Source organism: Ascaphus truei, chromosome 1 (assembly GCF_040206685.1).
Source record: "Ascaphus truei isolate aAscTru1 chromosome 1, aAscTru1.hap1, whole genome shotgun sequence".
NCBI classification, from domain to species: Eukaryota; Metazoa; Chordata; class Amphibia; order Anura; family Ascaphidae; genus Ascaphus; species Ascaphus truei.
In genome coordinates this window covers 457,130,490-457,158,407 of record NC_134483.1, presented here as the reverse complement: position 1 = coordinate 457,158,407, position 27,918 = coordinate 457,130,490, and the positions used below count along the sequence as shown (strand labels likewise).

General features: G+C 45.5%; 1 protein-coding gene across 2 annotated transcripts in view; it reads right to left on the bottom strand.

The window, feature by feature from the left end:
* Nucleotides 1–944: 944 nt before the first annotated feature.
* PKD2 (polycystin 2, transient receptor potential cation channel) overlaps nucleotides 945–27,918 on the bottom strand; it is an 81,475-nt gene continuing 54,501 nt past the window's right edge. Inside the window, exons 12-15 of one of the 2 annotated variants that reach the window (XM_075565531.1) lie at nucleotides 19,720–19,837; nucleotides 10,173–10,333; nucleotides 6,849–6,996; nucleotides 945–3,725 (exon numbers count right to left, since the gene is read on the bottom strand). In XM_075565531.1, the coding sequence (XP_075421646.1) occupies nucleotides 3,486–3,725; nucleotides 6,849–6,996; nucleotides 10,173–10,333; nucleotides 19,720–19,837 (667 nt within the window). In that variant the 3' untranslated portion in view covers nucleotides 945–3,485. Of the gene's footprint in view, nucleotides 3,726–6,848; nucleotides 6,997–10,172; nucleotides 10,337–19,719; nucleotides 19,838–27,918 lie in introns of both variants that reach the window. The other variant, XM_075565521.1, reaches the window with a different exon arrangement.

Below are 27,918 nucleotides of genomic sequence, written 5' to 3'. Positions count from 1 at the left end.
CCTCACAATCTTGTAGCTGATTAGAGTACCCCCAGCACCACTATACTGCTTCTGGGTGACCTGAGCATTAAAGGAGTATCCCCCTTAACCTAGGGACCTCTTGACTGTGTCAGGGACACCTCACATCCCTATGTTCCCTTTACCTTTCTGGTCTATACTGAAGCAGGGGACTTGGCTTTGAGTCGCGTATCTGTTTTCAAAGGAGGATTTTGACCGGAGGTCTGTGCCTACATGTCCCCGGGAATCTGACTTTATTCCAGGTTACATTTTTGGGGTGGCCAGCAACTCTGGGCCCCGTCTACCTAGACACAATGTGACAACACTTTTACTGCAAAACCCCCCTTGAAACTTATAGCTTGTGAATCTCCCCTGGTTAGCTCTCATAGAAAGGTGAAACACACATACATTCTTTATTGTTGCACAATCACATACATTTCATGTACAACCAATGGGTCCAAGAGCTGACACTCTAAACACACAAATATCAATACCTTTATTGATAGCCTGGTTACCCCTTCACCACCCAATTTTCCAACTCTATCTGTCCATGAAATGTCTGTGAATTGACGGTATAACCTCTGGTCATTTCATATACCCATGTATTGTTATAACTCTGTGCCCAGGACATACTTGAAAACGAGGTAACTCACAATGTATTACTTCCTGGTAAAACATTTTTTTATAAATAAATAAAATAAATAGCCACCACAGTAAGCCCCTAACCTTACCCTTTACCCTAAAATCCCTATCTTTAACCCCTTTAAGTTAAATTACCTTACTGTCGAAACGGCCGGCAGCTGAGTGTCCAGCTGTGGCAAAGGGTCCCTGCGGCCAAACGCCGGCTGCGACCAAAGATCCGATTCCGCCCGCAGTCTTTAGTACGGTAAAGTGCTTTGTGTTCGAGACCTGAAGGTTCTTGATCAATATGGGAGACGAATAAGGCATGGACAACCACTAATACGTTTATTACAAACAAACACTTAACAATATTCAAACAAATGTACAAGAATATTGTGCGATGTACAAAAAAAAGTTGTAACTCGTGTAGTACAAAGATATAAAATGTCAGAAAACTTTCTTGTACTTACCACCCTTAAAGGAGCACAATCTTAGGATCTACATGGATACCCATGAAACTTTAAGCACTTCAAAATGAAGTTTGTTTATAAAATGAAGCAGTAACGACACGTTACAGTTTTATATTTACAAGCTATTTTTACGATTAAACAGGTTTTGCTGCGCAATCATACAAGGTTTTAGGTGTTAACACCTGCAACGGGATTTCAAATCATTGCAGTACATCTTAATTGTGCCATTGGTAGTGATGGAATTGCACATACATGATCAGATTTCACACAATATTGAATATTTGTGCAGTATGAAATGTAATCTAACACTGCGCTGTAATGAGTAGTCACATTGGCACGGAAGGCAAAACTTTTTGGGGGTTTACAGTATTTTGTGAATCCTATGTACAGAATCAAGTTGCAAAGGTCGTGTCTTACTGCATTTGTAGACACCATTATATCTAATTAAATACTGAGTTTCAAGGTATGAGCTATATGTTTTTAATATTAGTGTAATATGCAACTGTTCCTGTACAAGGCAGCCACTGAGCTTGCACCCAGCATCACGAAAACGTCTCTGGCTGAGTTTTTCTTGCAAATACATATATGTTTTTATATAATAAAGTTGTGATCACCAGAAAACCTTGTACATGATGTGTTTGTCATTTGCATGGTTAAATGAAAAAATAAAGCTTGTATTGTAGCATATTGGATAATCATCTAGAAAATAAAAAAACATAATTGTATGGTTATGATTGGACAGTTTTTCTTGATTTAAGTTCTTCTATTGGCGCCTGCAACAGCTTTTGCAAAAACGTTGGTGCTTTGGCAACCTAATTACAATAAAATGTGTTTAAAACATGTTTGTATGAAAAAGTTAAATGTTTATAAAAGTGATAATACTGTCTGTATTAACCTTCATAAGGATTAAGACTTGTGTGATCCACTGTCACCCTTTTGTACACGAACAGCAGATAATTCTATCCGCTTTTGGCAATACAATTACATAATGCACTGCACTGCACCTCCATTATTGGATTCATTTCATGCCTTCGGTGGCTACAAAAAGGAGGAGTAGAGAAGGCTAATAAAGAAATTAGATTGACTTTTTCCCCATCGATAAAAAGTTAAATTGATGTTGAGTGTGAACATGTCACCAATTTTTTTTTATCTTAAGCCTCTGTGAAAGTGTGATATAGGGGGGTCTCAATGAGGGGTCACTAGGATCTATGCAGCCATCTTATTTGTCTCTGTCTGCCATCCATTTTGTGTCAGCAGCCATTTTGTTATTTTATGAGAGTGTGTGAAAATGTTGCAGAGTATCGCTCCCTGAGCCGGCCTCTGCTTGCAGCTGCAAAGGGAGATGAGTCTCAAGGTTAGTCTCAGCCAGTGCCAGTTCAGATAAGAAAACCGTGGTTACTTTTTCAATTGTTATGCAGTAACCCCAATTTAGAAGTGTGTAAGTCAATGCTTCACACGGTTATTGGGATTTAGAGATAAGAAACTGTTTCTTCCTTTACTTTCTTTTTAATTAGCAAACCTAACTTAGAAATGTGATAATTGCTTTTTCAGGAAATCACTACCCCAAGTGTAAGCACAAATATATTGAGTAAAGGTCAGCTTGTATAAGTATCTAGAATTTAGCATGTATAAGGTTTTTTCTAATTTTGGTTAAGTTTCTGTAATTTCAATTTTCTAAGCCAACCCCTTCTGAAGGGGCGTATTACTGTACTCTGTAGCAGTGTGTATAAAAGATACTGTTATTTGCTTTTCTGCGAGAGGAGCTCCTGTAAGCGTCTCTCCCTGTGCGCACTTGCAAGTATGAATAAACAAATTTGTTATTTGAACCTGTGTTGAAATATTTTTCAGCTTTCACACCTGAATTCTTGAATGTGTACATACGGTGCCTTTTTTGATGTATGTTTTTAAATATGGATCACAATTTACAAAGCCAATTGATCAAAGCATTTGATAAAAGCACCTGAAGAAGTATAATACTGATGCCATTTGTCTGTGAATGACAAAATTACCTAGATCCATATTTCCACTCACCTCCCCCCAATTCTCTGGTAAGAAGGTTGCGGTGATTGAAGCAGAGGGTGGAGAACAGTGTGCACGACAACTTTGTCCATCAACTACGTCTATGCTTGGTTTTGTGGCCTTTTAATTGGTGCATGCTTTAAGGAAAGAGTCCCAATGTGCCGCATTTTTGAGGCCAGCAGCAGCGAAGACATTTACTTTGTTAGTGCTTTTGCAGTTCCCAGATAATTGACATCAATGTATTAAAGTCTTATTGTTACCCTTTAAACTTTATCCATTGTATCATATCGGTCCAAGGTAGCGGTCTCGGTGCACCTACAGCATTCGCTTTTAGTGGATTTACAATGATCTGTGTATCGTTCACTGTCCTTCAAAGAGTTACACCTGGCAGTTTCCAACATTGCCTGCGGCGGCTCCTGCCTCCGTTCCTTCTGTAGACTGTGAAGAAGGGGGTCGCGAGTTCCTGGATCGAGGCTGACCGTTGGGTCCTATGGGGGTGCCCAAGCGGTGGCTCATCTGGGAAGCGGTGTCATCCGATTCCCAGCGCTCCAGCTCCTCCCTCACAAGCCGCTCCATTTGGTCCCGATGGATTTCGTTGTCACGACCCAGCCTTTCATCCTAAATAGCAAATATTTCCATGAGTCAGTGTTAAAGCAAAGGACCTTTCCCTGCTGGAATACAAGGGCTAGGTTTACTACAATACTCTGAACGTTTGTGCTAGGGGATCCTTTTCTTTGACAAAATTAAATACAATAGGTTTATAAAAATACTGTAGACTTGCAGTTGTCTGTCTATAATTAATATCTCCAGCACAATGGCTCACTAAATATATTCGTGGTCAATACAAGGAATTATGTAACCTGATGAAGGTACTGACCCCTGAAACGCTGTGTTATAGTGCTAATAAATGTCTCGGCAGAATAAAAACACCAAGATAAGGTAAAAGTGAAAGAAAAAATAGACAGCGCACGACTCAGTATAAAATTGATACTACAATGTGACAAAGTATTGGTGGTAAGTATTGCACGTACAGAAAATATCATCTTTAAAACATAGCATGTTTAAGGTACATGTTACCACTATAGCAATCAATGGTTCCCATTCCGTGAAGAGACCGCTACCATTTCCTCTCCAGATCAGGTAAGTGTGGACGTCCTTATGTCCCAGCGTCCTCATATCCAGAAGACCGCAACCAGATGTCATCAGTTTTCAACAGCAGCTCACTTCCTTACTCGTGGGAATCCAGATGGTTTGTGGTATATATTGGAACAAACATTAAGCTCCCACACTGCCGGCTGAGTTCGATACCCTCAATGCATGCCGTACTGCTCCTAGGGCCTATGGTGGTGACCACTGATGTGACTGGATCGCGTCACCAAAAGCGACCAACCAGCGCTGACAGTGGAAAACATCGCAGGCTCAGTATGAGCTTAACAGTGAGCAGGGAGAATAAGGGAAATGCCCCAATGTACTTCAGAGTATATACTGATCCTGCGATCTTTTCCACTGTCAGCGCTGGTTGGTCGCTTTTGGTGACGGGATCCAGTCACATCAGTGGTCACATTAGTCACATTAGTTTGTCACATTGTAGTATCAATTTTACACTGAGAGTCATGCACTCTCTTTTTTCTTTCATTATTAGCTTGAGAGATGATGAGCCATCTTTGTTGACCAGCAGCAGACTCTCAGATATTTTGTATGAGGTTTTTTTTGTATTATTTAACACTTGTCACATAATCACGTTGTGTCATTACTGTATAGACACTGGTTGCACTAATTAATGAGAGTTCACTCCCTGTTTTATTACCAGACAATCTCTCAAAGTTTATTTATACCACTTAATTGCATTACATACACATTCTGGGGCGCAGTTTCTTTATTTCCAAGATAAGGAAAAGATACCCAGTGTCTGACTATTTATAATTTTTTTGTGTGCGACGGGTAATTACATTGCTTCCATACAAGGAACTTTAAGAGATCTATTTGCCCCAACTACAAACGACATTGCCTCAGTCCCTTGGGATGAGAGGAATAGACATTTCACCAGCAGCAAACAAAAAGGGCAGGTAAAAATGTGGAATTTGTTACCCATGGAAACTGATGACGGCAGATGCAATAGATATCTTTAGAAATATATTTTTTTTGGAAAGTTATTAAGGGATATATTTAATAAATTAAACCTAGGAAGGATGTTGATCCGAGGAGCAATTTTAATTTTATTATTGTAGTCAGAAAGGAATGTATTTTTTCTCTTATGAGACATTATTGGATGATGATTCACTGCGTTTTTTGCTTGCCTTCCTCTGGATGAAAAAATACTGTAAATATAAATATAGTATCTTCCATATAAATTGAACTCGATGGACATCTGTATTTTTCAACCTCATCTACTCTGCAGCTTCCCACATGTACACATTGACCTGGAGTCACTCACAAAAAAAGTACATACACACAATGACTGGCATAACATATACTGACCAGCACGGAGACGTGTGTGCACGTGCTGGTCAGTAGGGGTGTGTATGTGTGCGTGCTGGTCAGGTGGGTGTGTGTGTGCTGGTCATTAGGTGTATCTGCTGGTCAAGAGCTCTGTGCTGGTCAGTAGGTGTAACTGCTGGTCAAAATCTGTGCTGGTCAGTAGGTGGCTGTGTTTGGGTGGCCAGACTCAATCATCTATTAGAAGTTCCCACCCATACACAAAGACACACACACACACACACACACACACACACACACACACACACACACACACACACACACACACACACACACACACACACACACACACACACACACCAACTTAAACTGACTTACAGGAAGCCTCTCAAACAGGAGTTACTGCAGAGTCCAAAGCACAGGAGCACTGTGGACTCAGCCCCAAGTAGCACCCACTTAAAATTTGGCTGCTCACAGGTGCCCTCTGCAACTGCAGGTTCCTCTCAATTAACCACTGCAGTTATGACTAGCCCTCCTGCCATCCAAGCCCCTGTATACAATATCTTGAATCCTCACAAGTCTTAGTCAAGTTTAGATACATGTTCGGTATTTAAGTACAAGTCTCACAACCTGCAACAAATTGGCACTTCTGAAATGCCAATACAGGAAGCTATGAAAACTTGGTCAAAATTTGCAGTTAATGCACTTTTGTGGCATGAATCTTATTTAAAAGGAATCTTTTTTGTTGTTGGTGTGTGCATATTACTGTAGCCCTGAAATTAGGCACAGAAAATAGTTTGTGCTGTACACATGAGCTTTCAAGGCCACAAAGTCAGATCAATCTGAAAGCTGAGGCTGGTCTCATATTGAGGACAGTGAGCAAGACCCAGGGCCCCGCATTGCAGGTCTGCGAGACACAAATGTGCATTGCATGGAAAATACAATGCAGTGCTCCAATAAACACAACTGTAAATTACACCACAAATGAAATACTGCAACATAAAGAAACATAAAGAAACATGGATGGCACATTCAATGAAACAACCCATTTTTAGAGCTGGTTCACTATTTTTGGTTGTAAAATCAATTAAAAAACAAAGAATAATTTATGATTTTTATACCTTCATCCCATTATTTTTCTTATGAAGAAGGATACAAGTAGTGACTCTATCTATATCAGTAAGAAATAATGTAGCACTAGGCTGAGGATTTACTGAAACAAATCGATTAAAAGGTTAAAATAGCAACATTTCTAAGTTTGAAAGATTTACCACGGTCAGGCAAAAAGCTGAGTCAGACCCATACCTCGGTCACTCCATCCAGAAGCCTTCCCAAGAGTTCTCGACGCTTCATTTTGGCCCTCTCCATGGCTTCCAGTTTGACAATCACTGCATCTATTTTGGACACAATGCTTCCAATGGAGTGTTCCATGCGATCCACTCGTCTCACCAGGCTGGGGGATAACGCGCATGGTTAGTCATCGCAAGGAAACTAAAGTGGAAATTAATAAATGCTTTCAGCTGACGGTTAACGGAATTTAAAAACTATGTGAAACAAGCAGAATTAACTCATAATCACTAGGATATGCATATTTCCCCCAAGTATTCTTTAATACCTCACAAGTCTCTGCGGAGTGCAAATCTCTTGTATAAAGGAATCTCGGCTAAGTTACTACAATCTCGTCTTTTTACCCATGGCACTGACCTGTTCCACTAATGCACCACCTCTATGACCCCACAACAGGCAATTATGGTCTTCAAAAAATCGACACAGACAAAACTTAATGCAAGTATGGTTATGCAAAGAAATTCCTGGCTAATTCAGTACCAAGCGCCGATCCATTTGGGAGTGGGGGGACAGTGTCAGAGGGGGGGGGGAGACAGTGTCAGAGGGGGGGGGGGGAGACAGTGTCAGAGGGGGGGGGGGGAGACGGTGTCAGAGGGGGGGGGATACAGTGTCAGAGGGGGGGGGGAGACAGTGTCAGAGGGGGGGGGAGACAGTGTCAGAGGGGGGGGGAGACAGTGTCGGGGGGGGGAGACAGTGTCGGGGGGGGGAGACAGCGTCGGGGGGGGGAGACAGTGTCGGGGGGGGGAGACAGTGTCGGGGGGGGAGACAGTGCCGGGGGGGGAGACAGTGTCGGGGGGGGGAGACAGTGTCGGGGGGGGGAGACAGTGTCGGGGGGGGAGACAGTGTCGGGGGGGGGGAGACAGTGTCGGGGGGGGAGACAGTGTCGGGGGGGGAGACAGTGTCGGGGGGGGAGACAGTGTCGGGGGGGGAGACAGTGACGGGGGGGAGACAGTGTCGGGGGGGGAGACAATGTCAGGGGGGGGAGACAATGTCAGGGGGGGGGGAGACAGTGTCGGGGGGGGGAGACAGTGTCGGGGGGGAGACAGTGTCAGAGGGGGGGGAGACAGTGTCAGAGGGGGGGAGACAGTGTCAGAGGGGGGGGAGACAGTGTCAGAGGGGGGGGAGACAGTGTCAGAGGGGGGGAGACAGTGTCAGAGGGGGGGAGACAGTGTCAAAGGGGGGGGGAGACAGTGTCGGGGGGGGGAGACAGTGTCGGGGGGGGAGACAGTGTGGGGGGGAGACAGTGTCGGGGGGGGGGAGACAGTGTCGGGGGGGGGAGACAGTGTCGGGGGGGAAACAGTGTCGGGGGGGGAGACAGTGTCGGGAAGGGAGACAGTGTCGGGGGGGGAGACAGTGTCTGGGGGGGAGACAGTGTCTGGGGGGGAGACAGTGTCTGGGGGGGAGACAGTGTCGGGGGGAGACAGTGTCGGGGGGTGACAGTGTCGGGGGGGAGACAGTGTTTGACAGTGTGGGGGGGAGACAGTGTCGGGGGGGAGACAGTGTCGGGGGGGAGACAGTGTCGGGGGGGGGAGACAGTGTCGGGGGGGGGGAGACAGTGTCGGGGGGGGGGAGACAGTGTGGGGGGGGAGACAGTGTGGGGGGGGGAGACAGTGTGGGGGGGGGGAGACAGTGTGGGGGGGGAGACAGTGTCGGGGGTGGAGACAGTGTCGGGGGGGGGAGACAGTGTGGGGGGGGGAGACAGTGTGGGGGGGGGAGACAGTGTGGGGGGGGAGACAGTGTGGGGGGGGAGACAGTGTGGGGGGGGGAGACAGTGTGGGGGGGGAAGACAGTGTGGGGGGGGAGACAGTGTCGGGGGGGAGACAGTGTCGGGGGGAGACAGTGTCGGGGGGGAGACAGTGTCGGGGGGGAGACAGTGTCGGGGGGGGAGACAGTGTCGGGGGGGAGAGACCGTGTCGGGGGGGGAGAGACCGTGTCGGGGGGGGAGACAGTGTCGGGGGGAGACAGTGTCGGGGGGGAGACAGTGTCGGGGGGGGAGACAGTGTCGGGTGGGGAGAGACCGTGTCGGGGGGGGGGGAGACAGTGTCGGGGGGGGGAGACAGTGTCGGGGGGGGGGAGACAGTGTCGGGGGGGGAGACAGTGTCGGGGGGGGGGGAGACAGTGTCGGGGGGGGGAGACAGTGTCGGGGGGGGAGACAGTGTCGGGGGGGGGAGACAGTGTCGGGGGGGGGGAGACAGTGTCGGGGGGGGGGAGACAGTGTCGGGGGGGGGAGACAGTGTCGGGGGGGAGAGACAGTGTCGGAGGGGGGGGAGACAGTGTCGGAGGGGGGGGAGACAGTGTCGGGGGGGGAGACAGTGTCGGGGGGGGGAGACAGTGTCGGGGGGGAGACAGTGTCGGGGGGGGGGGGGGGAGACAGTGTCGGGGGGGGAGACAGTGTCGGGGGGGGGAGACAGTGTCGGGGGGGGGGAGACAGTGTCGGGGGGGGGAGACAGTGTCGGGGGGGAGAGACAGTGTCGGAGGGGGGGGAGACAGTGTCGGAGGGGGGGGAGACAGTGTCGGAGGGGGGGGAGACAGTGTCGGAGGGGGGGGAGACAGTGTCAGAGGGGGGGGAGACAGTGTCAGAGGGGGGGGAGACAGAGATTGTCATTGAGGGGGTAGAGAATGTAAGTGGGGGGGGGGAGACAGAGTGTCAGGGAGAGAGGGGTGAGTGTGTATGGATGCTAGAAAAAATCTATACAAGACTAACTTTTTAGACAGGCTGAAAGTTCACCTACGGTGCCGAATACCTTTGCACCGGCGCTGCACACCGCGTGAGAATTAAATTGCCCAGACATTACCATTTCTTATGGAAGTTTGAGAATACTAGGACAATTTGATGTAAAAATCCACAAATTGATGGTGTTTCAAAATATGTTTTGCCCGTGTTTTATTCCGTATTATGAATCTTTGTCCTATTAGGTTTACTCACGGATCCCACAACGAGGTATAAAAAATAGCGTTTTCCTAGTTTGTGTTTACTGTAAATGATGTATCTTTTGTGCTGTGTTTAAGAATAAGTAAAAAAGCTCTGTATTTAGGAACTAGAAACAGCTCTTCTTGGCTATTCAAGATCTTCTAACAAATGCATCTTCAGTAGCCGATTAGTAAAGTTATGTAGGGTAACACTCAGCATTGGCCGCTCCACTGCCCACTCTTGTCCTTCATTAAAGTAGCTTTCGATTGCTCTGTTCAAGTACAACATATAAGAAGCAAAGCATTATTTGTGCAAAATTCCCAGCTACAGTAACATAAAAGTGCGAATCTGTGCAGGGCGGGGACACTCACACTTGGAATTCCTCGTATGACACTCCACTGGAGCTACTTCCTCTCCTACGGGAGCTGTGTCCGCTGTCCTCATCGTCATCCTCTTCGGAGTCGTCCAGGCTCCGCGGCAAGCTGCGACCGCTCATAGGGCGAGGCAAAGAGCCCCGCTCCATCTCCAAGTCCTCCTTGTGGGAAACAAACATGCAGCTACTGATTCCTGGTCACAGAGAGAGCTCTGAAGAGACCCAATTACTGTGGTGAGAGCCACATTGTATTGTATTGTATTGTATGTCTTTATTTATATAGCGCCATAAATGTACATAGCGCTTCACAGTAGTAATACATATCATATAAATAACAAATAATATAAATAACAGATCATGGGAATAAGTGCTTCAGACATACTGTTAAAGTAACATTAAGGAAGGAGTCCCTGCTCCGAGGAGCTTACAATCTAATTGGTAGGTAGGGAGAACGTACAGAGACAGTAGGAGGGAGTTCTGGTAAGTGCGTCTGCAGGGGGCCAAGCTTTATGTGTCATGTGTCCATGATTATCCAGTGCTACTCAAATGCTTCTTTAAGCAGATGTGTCTTAAGGTGAGTCTTAAAGGTGGATAGCGAGGGGGCTAGTCGGGTATTGAGGGGAAGGGCATTCCAGAGGTGTGGGGCAGAAAGTGAGAAAGGTTTAAGGCGGGAGAGAGCTTTAGATACAAAGGGGGTAGAAAGAAGACATCCTTGAGAAGAACGCAAGAGTCGGGATGGTGCATAGCGAGAAATTAGGGCTGAGATGTAAGGAGGGGCAGAAGAATTACAAACCATGATATGTATAGCTTTATCTATCTAGCGCCGACAGTGTAACTCAGCGCTTCACAAAGACAATACAGTACAGGGAATTGTAATAATACAATAAGCGCAGCAAAGTGAGACAATAGGAAAGGAAATCCCTGCCCCGAGAAGTTTACAATCGAAGTGATCTGTCGGGAGACTTACAGGAACAACAGGTGAGGGAATAAGTGCTGTTGATGGCAGTGCTTGACCACAATGGTTGGTAGGAGTGACTGTGAGTGCGGGACAGTAATCATGAGTCCATGCTATTGAGATGGTTCTTTTGCAATTTGAGTTTTAAGGTTGGTCGGTATTAAATTAGATGGGTTAACAGCATTAGCAGGGAAAGAAGTGGCAGAGTGGCGTGGGCGAGATCAGGTGTGTACATGGCTGGGTCCAGGATTAGGAGAGATATCTCCAGCAGCAGGAAGGAGTATAGAGAGAGAGGTGTGAATAGAGGATTTGTGGGGGGAGCTTTTTATTGATAGGTGTAGAAGTGAGTAATTAGTGGTGCAGTGTATGGGCACAGGCATAGGTGAAGGGGAGGAGAGATTAATAAATGTGGATAGAAGGAGGGGAGTGGGGAAGTTGTAGAGACATGACAAAAAATAAAAAAAAGGGAGTTCCTTATATCCAAGTGAAATGTAGGTTTCGCACAGGGCACCATGTTTTTTAGCTCCCTGTGAAGTGTGGGAAAAAGTAGGAATCCAACTGTGCAGCAGGACCTTGCATGCAACTTCAATTATTAGTACCAACATACAGTAGAGTCAGATTTGGGTTAGCAAGTCTGAGTTCCTCAAGGGGTAACATGCTAAGAACCACAGGGATAAAAGGTAGAATAACTTCAACTCCGGTATTTTCTTTTTTGTTTCTAATAGGAGTTAAGGAAATCCGGACTCCTGGGTTGTTCTGCTTTCGAAAATTAAGCAGTTGTTTCAAAGACACTTAATGAAGAAAACACCTAAAAAATATGAAATGCCGTTTGTTGTCCAATAAGAATACTAGCCGTGTTTCGATTTCAATTTAAACAAAAAATCAGAAGCACTCTATTCTTAAAGTGAAGTAGAGGAAATAACCTGAAACGGGTTTGGAGTTTTACAGTTATTAATATCAGGGTTATGATGAAGCCTGGAATCCCCTGCTAGCCATCAAGTCTGATCCCAGAAAAAAAAGACTAATTTTCTCTGGCTACGCCTCAGCTATATTTGTATAATTTCCTCATAGTGTTTGCACTTTATAGATGGCAGACGTGATGTCGTGTTGGGCAAAGGGTAATTGCGGTTTTCTGTTCACTTCATATCTGCAAGCCAGCAACCTCAGAGTGACTGAACTGTCCACATCATTATAGTTAATAGCATTCACACAACACCTATCCAGGACACATCAGAACATGCATGAACATAAAAAGTTAGCAGAGGTCAGTGTCCGCTCGATGAAGCAGAGTCGTAAAGTTTAACAGCTCTTTATGACTTCTGAACCAAGCAGAGGCCCACAAGAGTCAAAGCAGTTCTTCCTAAACGTTTATGGCTGGTGAATCTGTAAGTTACCTTAACCTTCAGAGTCTTAAATATTTAGCCTATCATGTAAACAGTTATAGGTTAGAGCTATTTAATTCATACTCATTAAAATAAATAAAATAAATGTAAAGTATTGTATTTTTAAATGACTTCTAAATTAGGAACTAGTAGCAGCCCAGTTGCAATTGTGCAGAAATGAATGAGTCCTTCTATATAGTAGGTGTCATGATAATGTCATGAGATATTAGGTATTTTAATCCCTCTGGTGCTTAAGGGGTTAATGAGCTACAGTTTGACATTTAAAATTCTAAATTTGTGGCCTGTCTTGTCTGGAATCTGTGGAGCTTCAAAAGGGCTTGATTGAAGTTGGGTGTGAAAAGTAAAAAGAGTGGGTTTATTGTATGTCAACACCTTTTTGCAGGCCTAGTGGTACAAGCTGATATAGTCTGGATAAGGGCAGCAGACATGGGAATAAAATATGGTTCCTGTGACAAGTTTATAAACATGGTCGTTTTACAGTTTAGCTTCAAACACATTCTCTAGACGGTTCTGCAAGTTCAAGAGGCGTGGCTACAGAAGGTATCAAAACAAGGGTGAATTTATTCAAAATGAGAATATCCTGTGATGTCATCGCCTGTGCATAATAAAAGTAACAAATCCGTAAATGTGTCACAGAGGGGCACATTCTGACACCACACACTGTGTGTTTAAGGGATCGTGACAGATATCACGTTGTCCCTTCAATTTAGGACTAAGATGGTCATATTTACACTTGTCGTGTCTGGCATGAGCGCCTAAATGCATGGATGTGTCTCACGTGTGTGTAAGTATTACAGAAGTGAAGTTATGAGAATATTTACATATTTAAAAGGAGTTTAAATGTCATGTGGTGGGAGGTGTTTTACTCTGTCGTAAAACCATCAACCCCACATCTGATTTACGACAGGGACTGGGTATATGTGGCTCACAAGGGAAGACAGAAATGTATTAAATTATGGGCAAATTTATTGAAAATTAGATTATACCAGAGGAGTGCTTTGGACAAAATATGTGAGATCACATTCTCTGAACCAGCGACCTCTCTGGGGAAAATCCATAGCATTTGATAAAGTACAGGCATACCCCGCATTAACGTACGCAATGGGACCGGAGCATGTATGTAAAGTGAAAATGTACTTAAAGTGAAGCACTACCTTTTCCCCACTTATTGATGCATGTACTGTACTGCAATAGTTATATACGTGCATAACTGATGTAAATAACGCATTTGTAACAGGCTCTATACTCTCCCCGCTTGCGCACAGCTTCGGTACAGGTAGGGAGCCGGTATTGTTGTTCAGGACGTGATGACAGGCGCATGCGTGAGCTGCCGTTTGCCTATTGGGCGATATGTACTTACTCGCGAGTGTACTTAAAGTGAGTGTCCTTAAACCGGGGTATACATGTATAAGATTTTTTGTCTGTTTTACCCTTTTATTTTAAGAATCTGTTCTGCATTTTATTGTAACTGTATGTTTTTTGTAATACCTTTTATGTAACCTAAGCACTGTATTTTTATATATATTAAAACATTTAATAAGTAATGCTTTGGGCTCTGAATGAAATATTGCATGCTCTGGGGAGAGTATTAAAGTGTTCGGACACATTTGGCTACAACTGATTTTGGTGTGTTAAAGTGCATAGTTTTTTCTATAATAAACAGGGACCTGGAACCCTGGCAAATATTAATTTTACATCTTATAGTATTTGCATACACCACGGTGGTGGAAGTGGATAGAGTAGGGGTTAATAATAACTGTCCAAATGTGGGGAGCGCTTGCAGATCTCGTTGTGAATATGAAAAGATAAAAAATACGAATAAAGGTGTAGCCAGCAAGTCAAAAATGTGTATAGTAAAAGAGTATATTGGTCCCACTCACAAATTATGATGGTAGTACAGTATAAGCAGATCAGAGATACATCTCCCTCTCTGATAGGAGCACTTTGGCCAATCCACTTCTGTGTTGTAAATCTTGTATGTCGAATGTGACAAGGATCCAGCATTCACTCAAAAGCTAAGAGAGAAACTCACAATGGTGCAGTATGTCTCAATCAGTATATATTGTATAGACACATAAATGACAGATTTCACTCACATTTTCAATATGTGCAATGTTCAATTGAGAGGACTTGAAGAACGCCGAAAATTGCTGACACGCTGCTGTTTTCTGCCCGCCTCCGTCTCCACCCTGTGAGCGCCACTTCCTGTGACGTCAGCAGTCCTGACGGATGAGGCGTCTATGGTCACTCGGCTGCCAGAAAGGTGATCTCAGGTCCTCCAAAGACAGGATTCAACGCGTTTCGCCGAGGCTCTCTCAAGAATCATGTCTACTGCTGTCACTAGATTATATTTATAGCACAATGCCTGTGTCCCAATTAATTAATTTAATATTGATACCTCTTAGTCAGAGAGGACTGACTAATATATATTTACCATTTCATATTATGCCGTTCGGCTAATCCATAACGGCTAATCCAAAAATACTAAGGCAATAATATAAGCAATTTAAATGTGCAATAGTGTAGTAATAGCATGAACGTAATATCTATGTACAATACAAATCTATACATGATCAATACATAATAAACACTATTTATTCAAAAACTTCTAAAATAGACTAACAGATCATTAAAAAAACATATATTTTAAGAATATTGACGCAATAGAGAAATATCTAAAAAAACAAAAATAGAAAAAAAAGGAAACACATATTAAAAAAACCTTAATGGTAATCTTAATGGTAAAATATCATTTAATATATTTAATTAAAGTACATGTCACTAATTAAAGACTGTTAATAGCCAAAGACAACAAAAATGGAAGGGGATATCACCAATACGTGATACTAAAAATGTATCCTGCAGGAATAAAATCAACACAAGGGGGTAATATCAGATTAAAAAAGCACCAATATCTATGTCCACATTAAGACCCTTTCTTACCAGGGTCTGCCTTTTATGGATCCAAAAGGTCTCTCTCTTTTAGCTAACAGATTTAACTTATCACCACCCCTACAATTCATGGGTATATGCTATACCTTTATATGTTAAAGATGTAGGATCCGACTGATAATAATAATAATAACAATATAACGCTGCTAGTTGTACGTAGCGCTTTACAGAGACATTTTGCAGGCACAGGTCCCTGCCCCGTGGAGCTTACAATCTATGTTTTTGGTGCCTGAGGCACAGGGAGATAAAGTGACTTGCCCAAGGTCACAAGGAGCCGATGCTGGGAATTGAAATCAGTGCCAGTCTGTGTCTGTACTCACTGAGCCACTCAGATGCTCTAGAATACGCACTCTCAAAGGCCTTGAGGTGCGTCCTATATATTGGAGGCCACAAGGGCACTCTAACATATAAATAACACATTCTGTTTTACAATCTATAAAACCTTCAATGGTGATTCGTTCTCCAGTTACTTTAGATGAAAAATGTAATTTATCTTTGTGACTGTGTGTGCAAACTTTACAAATTGTACAGCCAAAATTTTTTGCATCTATCATCAGTCAGATCCTAAATTTTTATCATATAAAGGCATAGAACATAACCCAGGAATTGGAGGGGTGGTGATAGGTTAAATCTAAAAGATATGTTGGATCCCTAAAATTAAGACCCTGGTAAGAAAGGGTCTTAATGTGGACATAGATATTGGTGCTTTTTTAATCTGATATTACCCCCTTGTGTTGATTTTATTCCTGCAGGATACATTTTTATTATCACGTATTGGTGATATCCCCTTCCATTTTTGTTGTCTTTGGCTATTAACAGTCTTTAATTAGTGACATGTATTTTAATTAAATATATTAGATGATATATTACCACTAAGGTTTTTTTTAATGTGTTTCCCTTTTTTCTATTTTTTAGATTTCTGTATTGCGTCAATATTCTAATAATATATGTTTTTTAATGATCTGTTAGTCTATTTTAGAAGTTTTTGAATGAATACAGTGTTTATTATGTATTGATTAATCATGTATAGATTTGTATTGTACATAGATATTACATTAATGCTATTACTACACTATTGCACATTCAAATTGCTTAAATTATTGCCTTAGTTTTTTTTGGATTAGCCGTTATGTATTGAACGGCATAATATGAAATGATAAATATATATTAGTCATTCCTCTCCAACCCTGGAGGAATCAATATTAAGTTAATTAATTAATTGGGACACAGGCATTGTGCTATAAATATAAGCTAGTGACAGCAGTAGACATGATTCTTGAGAGAGCCTCGGCGAAACGCGTTGAATCCTGTCTTTGGAGGACCTGAGCTCATCTTTCTGGCAGCCGAGTGACCATAGATGCCTCATCCGGCAGGACTGCTGACGTCACAGGAAGTGACGCACACAGGGGGGAGACGGAGGCGGGCAGAGAATGGCAGAGTGTCAGCGATCTTCGGCGTTCTTCAAGTCCTCTCAATTGAACATTGCACATATTGAAAATGTGAGTGAAATCTGTAATTTCTGTGTCTATACAATATATACTGATTGAGATATACTGCACCATTGTGAGTCTCTTTCTTACCTTTTGCGTGAATGCTGGATCCTTGTCATATTCGACATACAAGATATACAACACAGAAGTGGATTGTCCACAGTGCTCCTATCAGAGATAGATGTATCAATGATCTGCTTATACTGTACTACCATCCTAATTTGTGAGTGGGATCAATATACTCTTTTACTATACACATGTTTTACTTACTGGCTACACCATTATTCGTATTTTTTATCTTTTCATATTCGCATCGAGATCTGCAAGCGCTCCCCACATTTGGACAAATACACTATTTCAGGACCAGAGGACGGTCCACAAGGGTTTTTTCAGCTGCTGCATTTATACCTTTAAATCACATTCTCACTAGATTTTGTGAAGGTTATATTGATAGTAAAGATTTTTTGAATATTTCACTTATTCACTATTTTTATTGAATTTGCATATTTATATAGCATCTATATTAGTGGGTTATAGCACTTGTTATGTTATTCATTGCACGTTTGTAATTGCTAGAAACCCACTTTATTTAGGAGTGCCCGGTAACATCCTTTGTTTTATTGTTAATATTAATTCACTGGTTCCTTGAGGAGGAGAAAGGCGTGTGTATTAACCCTGTTGCATATCTAAGTAAGGGACCTTTGCAGAGGTGGTGGGTGGGGCAGCTTGCGGGTTGTGTATTGAACCTGGATCCTGGAGAGGCGATATTGTCCATTTGACGGACCTTCGCGGAGGTGAAATGTGGGAGCGCTTGGGGGCTTTAGTATTCACCCTTGTCCCATATGCAGGTTACGTGCTAGCTAGGTGCCGTACGTGACAGTAGGTCATTTAAATTTTATCATCAGTCATTCTATCAGATTGCAGGTAGTTTGGGAATTTATTACACACACACACACACACACACACACACACACACACACACACACACACACACACACACACACACACACACACACACACACACACACACACACACACACACACACACACACACACACACACACTGGTCATGTATGTCTTTAGGTATCTGTGTGAACTCATTGGTGACATCATAATGCACTAGTGGCAGATATGGAGAGTCAGATAGTTATAACACTTAGACAGAAAGCAGACAAAGAAAGAAAGAGAGTAAGTCAGTCGACGTGATGAGAAAGTAAGACTACTGAAAAAAAAAACAGAGGTAGAAAAAAATTGATTACATCATAAGGTATTTAATGAAAGATACGGTGCAGAGAAGAGTGGGGGAAGATGGAGAGAAGGAGGGGAGAGAAAGAGGAGGGGGAGAGAAAGAGGAAGGGAGGAAGGCAGACGAAGAGAGAGGGAGGAAGGCGGAGAAAGAGAGAATGAGAGAGAGAGGAAGGGGGAGAAAGAGAGAGAGATGGGGAGGGGGAGAGAGAAGGGGAGGGGGAGAGAGTGGGGGAGAGGGTGGGGGAGAGAGAGAGGGAGAGAGTGGGGGAGAGGGTGGAGGAGAGAGAGGGGGAGAGAGAGAGGGAGAGAGAGAGGGAGAGAGACAGAGCGCGCGCGAAAAATAGTAAAGCCCATCTTAACAGGCATTTAATTCTAGTTAGATAATAAAAAAGGTACCATAAGATCACTCATTCATTTCTAATTCCTTTCTGAAAGTGCATTGTTGTAAATTACAGCGGGACAATGAATGGACATCCAATGCACATCCATTAGAAATAGAGAGGTAGTAGGCGATGAGACTGGTAAGAACATTGAAACTAAATCATACAGTTCAGCTTACAATGTTTACAAAGATATACACAAAACACTTAAAAAACAATATATAGTTATTTTTTATCATTTCATTGAACGACTTCAGTTATGGAAATGTAGCCTACTAATCCTATGAATGGCATAGTTCAATTTGGTACTGCATTATATATATATATATATTATATATATATATATATATATATATATATATATATATATATATAATCGAAAAATAAATAGATGATACCGTTCTGTGGCTAACGAAATGCTTTTATTTGTGCGAGCTTTCGAGATACACTGATCTCTTCTTCCGGCGATGTTACAATGAATGAAGCAAGCAAAAGCTATACTATAAACAGTGTCTGAGGAAGATGATATCGCTGTCCAGTTCGTTAGCCACAGAACGGTATCATCTATTTATTTTTCGATTATTGAAGCTTGGCTAACACGGTACTGATACCTCTACATGTATATATATATATATATATATATATATATATATATATATATACACATACATACACATACTGTATACATAGAGCCAGATTATCATACTTGCCTTTGAGAACGCATGGCAGGATGCCAACAAGAAACAGGACAACCTTTCCTTATACATAGAAGCAGCTTTCTGATGTTAAACAGAGGTTCTCGAATTCAGTCCTCAAGCCCCCCGACAGGTCAGGTTTTCAGGATATCCCAGCGTTAGCACAGGTGCCTCAATCACGAAGACTGAGCCACCTGTGCTGAAGCAAGGACTAGTGAGCCACCTGTGCTTAAGCAGGGACTGGTTGAGCCACCTGTGCTGAAGCAGAGATATCCTAAAAACCTGACCTGTTGGGAAGGGGGGGTGGGGGAGGGGGGAGGGAGGGGCTTGAGGACTACAGTTGAGCTCCCCTGCACACATTGGGAAATGTACACCGGAGCGGCAAAGACAGTGAAATAAAATTCCCCGCCAATGTTACTCACCCTCTCTTTTTCCAGATCATCTCTCATCTGCTGATGTTCGTGCTCTGTGAGTTCCTGATCCCCATCCTGGTCATACTTTGCAAAAATGGCCTCAATTTCTGCATCGGTATGGCCTTTCCTGCAACACACACAGTATATCGGTGACTGTGTTCGGTGGGTGCTGTGCAGTATTCAGGAGCTCCCCGATTTTATCAGTATTCCATTCCACATAACACAATCTCATTCCGTTCACAATGATACAACATACAGTACCAAATGTGTGTCCCGCAGCTGGGGAAATAAGGGATTTGTTTATCCTTATTCAACCAGCATTAATTAGGGTGAAAGGACTTCTACAGCCTAACCCCAAAATGCCAGCCGGCTGCTGGGTAAAGAAAGCACTTTGACCCTTATTCTGTAAGCTGCGATAGCGCCGATGCAGCGGGATTGCATGGAAAGCGCCTTTGACTTCAAAGCTGTAATTGACGATGGGGAGACGCTGCACACAGTGACCTCGCCTGTGTGTAAGGCCTGGTACTGGAGGAACAGGGAAGTGACAGTGTGTATATGGTACATGTTTGTATATATGTGTGTGTCTTGTCTGTCTCTATTTGCCCTGTCTTATGTTTGAGTCCAAAAAGCAGGCACACCAAATGGTAGAATAAATGTCTTTCCTAGCTTTTCAAGAGCTTGAGAAAGGCTCCATTGAGAAGCCAAAACAGTGAGCTAGGAAAGACATTTATTGAGCCATTTGGTGTACCTGCTTTTTAAACCTTTCTACATAGTAGTTTAGTACGTTAACAGTAGCACCGTTATTGTGTGTCCTGACTCCTTTATACATACATACATACTGTACATACATATATATATATATATATATATATATATATATATATATATATACACATACATACACACACACACCACACATATATATATATATATATACACTTACATTCATACATACATACATACACAGGTAGTCCTTGCTATCCAATGTTTCACTTTACAACGAATGGCATATCCAATACTTTACAATGCAACATAAGGGTCGTTTTCCGACACCTGAATGCGTTATCAGACACCTGAATGTGTTAACCAATACTCACCGCCACTGATCAACATGGGACTGACTTTACAACGGTTTCACTACTCAACGCTACAGTACTTCCAGAACGGATTCCGTTGAATAACCGAGGACTGCGTGTGTGTGTGTGTGTGTGTGTGTGTGTGTGTGTGTGTGTGTGTATGTATATATATATATATATGTAACGGTATTTCTGGCCCGGCCTGACCCACCCAATCTCACATTGGCCCCTGTGGTCTAACCGGACCCCATTACAGTGTAGATATGCCTGATGGTGCACCTGTTGGCTACAGGACTCCTGAGTCTCCCGCATGATGGTGTGTGGGGAGGACCCGTCAGACAGGCAGCTGAGGTAGTGTGCTGAGTCTCACCTAGTTCCAGTGCAGCGCCTCCACCTCACCAGGGTCCCTGCGTCCGCAAGGGGATGATCCTGGCGAGGAACTCCTCCGTGGTGCTCCTCTCTGTACACTCATTCCAGATAGATACACGAGAGGGTTTCTGGCTGAACTCATCTTTATTGACACGGCAGGGCAACTGCCCTCCACAAGGAGTATCTTCAGCCACTCATCTCGCCAGTGCTCCCTTTAGTTAGGTATGTCACCTAGATCAGGGATTCACTTATTCCCGCAGGAATCACTGTCCTGTGCCAGGTCCCTGGACACAGCCTCCCATGGAGTTACTATAACATAACTGACACTCTGATAGAACTTGAACTCCTTCCTCAGCTCTGACAAGAGCTGGAACTCCTTTCTCAGCAGAACAACTAACAACCAACTCCACAGCAACTAACTTTTAGACACAGTGCTGTGCCTTATGTAAGCTTCTGAGGCTGACACATCTCTGACATCACTAACCATGGAGTCAGAGCATGTGACCAGTCCCAGCCATACACAGAGCACCCCACCAGGGTGTGAGGGGAAACCTCCATAATTACTGCTGGCATGCCCACACTTACCAGGCCTTACTGCCAACAGGAGAGATGACTGTAGGCATTTTACATGACCGCTACATTCTCCCCCTGGTGAATCCCATCGACCTCGCTGGGACCTAAATTTGTATACCTCTTTCCAGGAAGCACTGTAACGGAAAACATAATTAACATCACACAAATTTCCTCATAATACAGTACATATGAATACAGTCATCCGCCAAGCCCGCCCCGACCAGCAGCCACGAACCCGCGTAATGTCTCAGTACCCCCTTAATAATAGTGATCTGGGTCAGGTTTCCTCACTTCCCGGTTACCCATATCCAGGACCGTAACATAATAATGCCTAGGTGATCCTCTCTCTGGCACATAGGTCACCCTATGTTTGTGAACATTTCTCCCTATGCTCCACACTCGCATCAGGGTGTCTATCCTTTCTTCCGCCTTCTTACCTACAATGTCACTCCCCCTATTGGCTAAATACAGCTCTATAGTTTCTTGGAGCCACGTTTCCCTATTGTCCTCAATTTCATCCATCAGGGGCTCCGGAACATAGGGATACTCCAACCCATGGGATTTTTTATATTTGACTATTATAGCCCTCTCCGCCCTACTGACCCTGGTCAGATCAGCATTACCTGCCCTCCCAGGTAACACCCATGATAGGGGCTCATCAGGATCGACTGGATCTGATAGTGTGTCGGGACCCATGGGCGCTATGTCTCTACGCTCCAGCTGGAACCACCTCTCCTGTAATTCCCTGTCCCTCTGCTCGGGTGTAAACTCTCCCTCTCTCCACCAGAAATCTACCACGTCCTCCCGCCGGATGAGGAACCGAGTACGGTCCATCCATGCGGAGTACCCCTCAAATAGTGGAGCCCACCACCGGGTCTCCTTAAAGGGATTAGGCCCTGGTTCCCGGTCGTCATCAAATGAAAATACCCCTGACGACCTTGTAGATCGCGAGTTGAACCACCTCGAGGACCCCGGAGCCTTTACTGCCGGTTGGGGTGCTGTATCCGCCACCCTCAATTCTCCTCCTCCCCGTGAATCACCTTCCGTAGCTCCACTGAGCTGCCTCTCCCCAGTCCGTTTTTCCTCCCCCCCCAAAGGTATGTCCACAAGTTCCAAGCTGGGCGGTGAACCCGGTGACCGTGTGATAGGGGTAGGGGCATTAGCTAGGGCATGGGGTTGGGTATAGGGGCAGGGAACGGGACCCCACGGGGTTACGACCCGCTCCTGGCTGTCCGTAGACTGGTCCAAGGATGATGTCTCACCCTCCTCAGTCCTGAGATCGTCTCTCCGATTTCTGGGCAATACGAGCGGTCGGGGACCTTCCTCCAATCGCCGAAGCGTCGCTGCTTCCCCTTCCTGGGTTCCGCCGTCGCCACCGGAAGTGACGTCCTCCCCGGAACCGGAAGCGTCGCCATCTCGCGTTGGACCCCCATGCGGGATCTCTTCTCCCACGACATCCGGTTGCTCCGCCGTCGCCACCGGAAGTGATGCCGTCCCTCCACGTGCGCGTTGGGCCTGGCGCGGCCCTTCCAGCGCTTCGCCGTCTGTTGTGACCAGGTAAGAGATAGGGCTTTTTGGCTTACCCATCCGCAGGGGTGTAGGCGTCTCTCTCCCATCTCCGCCAGGTCCTGGGATGGCGGGACTCCGTCGGTCGGATCGCCGATCTGCGGGGGACGTCCGGTCACTCACCCCACGGGGCGTCGTTCTCCCCGTCTGTCTTTTCCGCTCCGTTCTTGCTACCGCCAGCTCACGGAGGTCCTCATCAGAGTAGTCCCCTCGCCCCGACCTAGGGGTCTCGGGGCGGGGTGAAAGTCTCTTTGCCCCTGTCGCGGGGTTTAATCCAGCCGCCTCAATGGCCAGTGACCCAGCCGACTTGACCGGCTCCAGTCCCCTGTCTCCGGGACTCGCGCGGTTGATCCACAGCGCGCCCGGGGACTCAGCAGAGCGCCGTGTCACATCCACCGGGGGGTCAGCAGGCTGTATTGGGACGAACGTGGGCATAGGCCACAGATACAAAGTCCCGCAATGAGGGCAACGTGCCATCGTATTCACAGTACCTCCGGGCAGCCAGCATTGTAGGCAGAGCCCGACCACTGTCTCTGTATTGGCCACCCTCACCACCAGCACCCCGCCGGGCACTGAGTAGGGCTGGGTGGAGACCATGGTGCCCACAGTGGAGGAGCAGGCCATTCTTTGTACAGGAGTCACTTCCTGTACAGGTCTCTCCTTCTCTGTGGTTCCTCGCAACTGACTGGTGGAAGTTGCTGGATCCGCCACTCCCTGCTTCGGCTCCTCCCTTCTCTGACAGAGTTGGAACCCGCCCCCAGGGGTTGCAATAATGGGCGGGTCCCACAGGGGAATATCATGCCCCTTAATTAAGGCCGCACCTCTCTCAGTCCTGGTGGGCGCGGTCTGCGTTTTCGCGCCAATTTCCTCCCCAGAGCTGGAGTCCTTTCCCGCGGCTAGTTCCCGCCTTCTCCTTGCAGCAGCTTTTTGCACAAGGTACCTTTGTTTGCAAATCACCTCCACGGCCGGAACTACTTTTTGTAGTGGCGCCGTCTGGATATCAGTCCCTGGGCCCAGTGGGTGCATTCCCACAGGCCATAGTTGAAAGTCACTCCCCCTGGTAGAAATCAGGGGAGGGTCCCATAAACTCAACGGTTGACTCAGCACAGGGGCTGAATTAGTCACTGTCCATCCCGGCGCAGCCATAGCTTTCGCGCCATGCCCCCCTTCAGGGCGGGGCTCTGCTGTTCGCGCCATTCCCGGCCAGCTCTGTGCAAGTCCTGCAGCAGCCATTTTTTCTGCGCCTGGCCCATGCGGTTTCCCTAGCAAGCGGGAACCGCCATTTTGATTGGTTTTGGCGGCCAAAAAGTCCATTCGTTCGCTCTCCTCACGGGGTTCTCCCCCAATTATGACAATTTCCTCACACTCTTCAAGGGTGGCCCCTCGCTGTCCCAGGCAGGATAAAAACGGGGCAGCCACGGCCTTTGCTCCGCTCCAGAGCAAACTCGTTAAGGACAATTCAGCGACAGTCTGCTCTTCAGTGGGTTGCACGCCACGGGTGCCCTCCCCATCAGCCTCTGTCCGCCATTTTACGTTCTCCGCGCCACGCGGATCCTCCACTCTCTCATAACAGTTGTCGTACATGAGGCTCCACTCTGCGGGGCAGCCACCACACCGGTACAATAAAGATTAGCTCAGATGCACCACCACATGTGTACCTTATCTAGGTGTGACTCAGTGTTGCACTACCTCAGGCTAGGCTCACTCTCTCAGTGTCTGCTGTGACTCCTTCCTCCCAGTCTGTGCTCCCTACGGTGAGTGTCTGGAATGGCTAGGTACTCTGGCTGGCTCTGCCATGCAGTACTTGGGGCGTCTACCTGTCTTGGTCAGCCTAGCGCAGACCCTCTCCAGGACTCCTGACCAAGTTAACAGGCTGTCCCTTCTGGCATCCTACCAACTAGCACTGCCTCAAGGTGACTCGGTCAGCTATAGCCCGCTCCAGACCCCTCACTCCCTTCAGGCCCCTAGGTTGTCCCTGCGAACTGACAATATCCCGTCAGCCCCCTGACCACCCCTAGGTCCGTCCCTACGCAGCACAAAGTGGCAGCAGACACTCTCCCTGTTTCCAAGTGACCTAGCTAAAAGCCTGTCCTGTTGACGGATCTGATCTCAGCAGCTCGCCTCCAAATGTAACGGTATTTCTGGCCCGGCCTGACCCACCCAATCTCACATTGGCCCCTGTGGTCTAACCGGACCCCATTACAGTGTAGATATGCCTGATGGTGCACCTGTTGGCTACAGGACTCCTGAGTCTCCCGCATGATGGTGTGTGGGGAGGACCCGTCAGACAGGCAGCTGAGGTAGTGTGCTGAGTCTCACCTAGTTCCAGTGCAGCGCCTCCACCTCACCAGGGTCCCTGCGTCCGCAAGGGGATGATCCTGGCGAGGAACTCCTCCGTGGTGCTCCTCTCTGTACACTCATTCCAGATAGATACACGAGAGGGTTTCTGGCTGAACTCATCTTTATTGACACGGCAGGGCAACTGCCCTCCACAAGGAGTATCTTCAGCCACTCATCTCGCCAGTGCTCCCTTTAGTTAGGTATGTCACCTAGATCAGGGATTCACTTATTCCCGCAGGAATCACTGTCCTGTGCCAGGTCCCTGGACACAGCCTCCCATGGAGTTACTATAACATAACTGACACTCTGATAGAACTTGAACTCCTTCCTCAGCTCTGACAAGAGCTGGAACTCCTTTCTCAGCAGAACAACTAACAACCAACTCCACAGCAACTAACTTTTAGACACAGTGCTGTGCCTTATGTAAGCTTCTGAGGCTGACACATCTCTGACATCACTAACCATGGAGTCAGAGCATGTGACCAGTCCCAGCCATACACAGAGCACCCCACCAGGGTGTGAGGGGAAACCTCCATAATTACTGCTGGCATGCCCACACTTACCAGGCCTTACTGCCAACAGGAGAGATGACTGTAGGCATTTTACATGACCGCTACATATATATATATATATATATATATATATATATATATATATATATATATATATATATATATATATATATAAACCCTGTCTTCCCATAAGAAAAGGCACAAAAGCAGCAACCCCCTGAGGAAGGTCCTGCCTAGGACCGAAACGTTGGGTTTATAGTGTGCTGTTTTGTAACTGCTAATACATGTCTTTTTGCTTTATCTGAGTGTTGCTGCTTTTGTGCCTTTTCTTATGGGAAGACAGGGTTTCTATATTGATTTCTATGGAGCATGCACCTTGACTTTACATTTGTTGCTTGGAGTGCTGGCTGCTGCTTTTTTTTTGTTGTATATATATATATATATATATATATATATACAGTGGTCGACAAATCACCAAAAAATCTACTCGCCGGACAAAAAAATCTACTCGCCACCTAGTACCAAACGAGTGCTGCTTGGGCCAATAGGCGCTCTCCACGATGTTAAATCCACTCGCCCGGGGCTTGCAAATGTATAGGTTTGTCGAACACTGTATATATATATATATATATATTCAATTGAAAAAAAGTTGTTATTAAAGTGTAGTTAATGTTTTTAAGCAAACCCTTCAAATGTCTGGAAATTTCTAAGTTAAGGCGACCTTAACTCCCAGCCATGCTTTGCTGATGTCATCATATACAGTATGACATCTGAAATGACATGATTCCATCAGAGAATGTGGAATGCATTCAGGAGGAGGGCATTCTGGTAAGTGCGTCTGCAGGGGGCCAAGCTTTATGTACCAGGTGTGTAGTATTAGCCACGGAGCTACTCATATGCCTCATTAAGCAAGTGTGTCTTAAGGTGAGTCTTAAAAGGTGGCTAGAGGGGGTGGTTTTGATTCCTGTCTCCCCCTGCTCCCCAGAAACATCATCAGGTCTCTCCAATCCCTTTCTCCCCAAACATATGGCTTCTCTGATTCCTTTCTCCTCTCACCCCACACGCATTAGGTTTCTCAGGTACCTTTCTCCACCTGCCAACCAGAAGCATGAGGTTTGTGCAATCCCTTTCTCTTACTTACATCAGGCTTCCCTGGTGTCTCTCACTCTGCCCCCACAGATGCATAAGGCTTCTGTGATTCCTTTGTTCCCTTTGCCTCCCCAAGTATCTGCGGACGTCAGTGATGTCATTTCTGACGTCATGTATGATGACATCATTAAAGCATGGAGGGGGAGTTGTGTGTCACCTTAACTTCGCAATGTACAGACTTAAGGGTTTGCTTATGTAACCATGCTGTAAAATGGCTGCAGTCATCTCTCCTGCTGACAGTAAGGCCTGGTAAGTTAGGGGCATGCCAGCAGTAATTATGGAGGTTTGCCCTCACACCCTGGTGAGGTGCCCTATGTATGGATGGGAGTGGTCACATGCTCTGAATCCATGATTAGTGATGTCAGAGTTGTGTCAGCCCCCAGAGGATACATAAGGCACAGCACTGTTCAAAAGTTAGTTGTTAGAGGAGGAGTTCAGAAGCTGTTGGAAGGTTATGTAAGAGACTATGAAAGAAGGAGCAAGTCTGAGTGCAGGCTTGGGAGGAGACAGCTTATAAGACTGTGACCAAGGACCTGGCACAGGGAATATCTTCCTAAGGGGAGATAGGGAATCCACCAATTAGGGAAGGGACACCTTTCAAAGGGAAGTGCGGTGAGCATGAG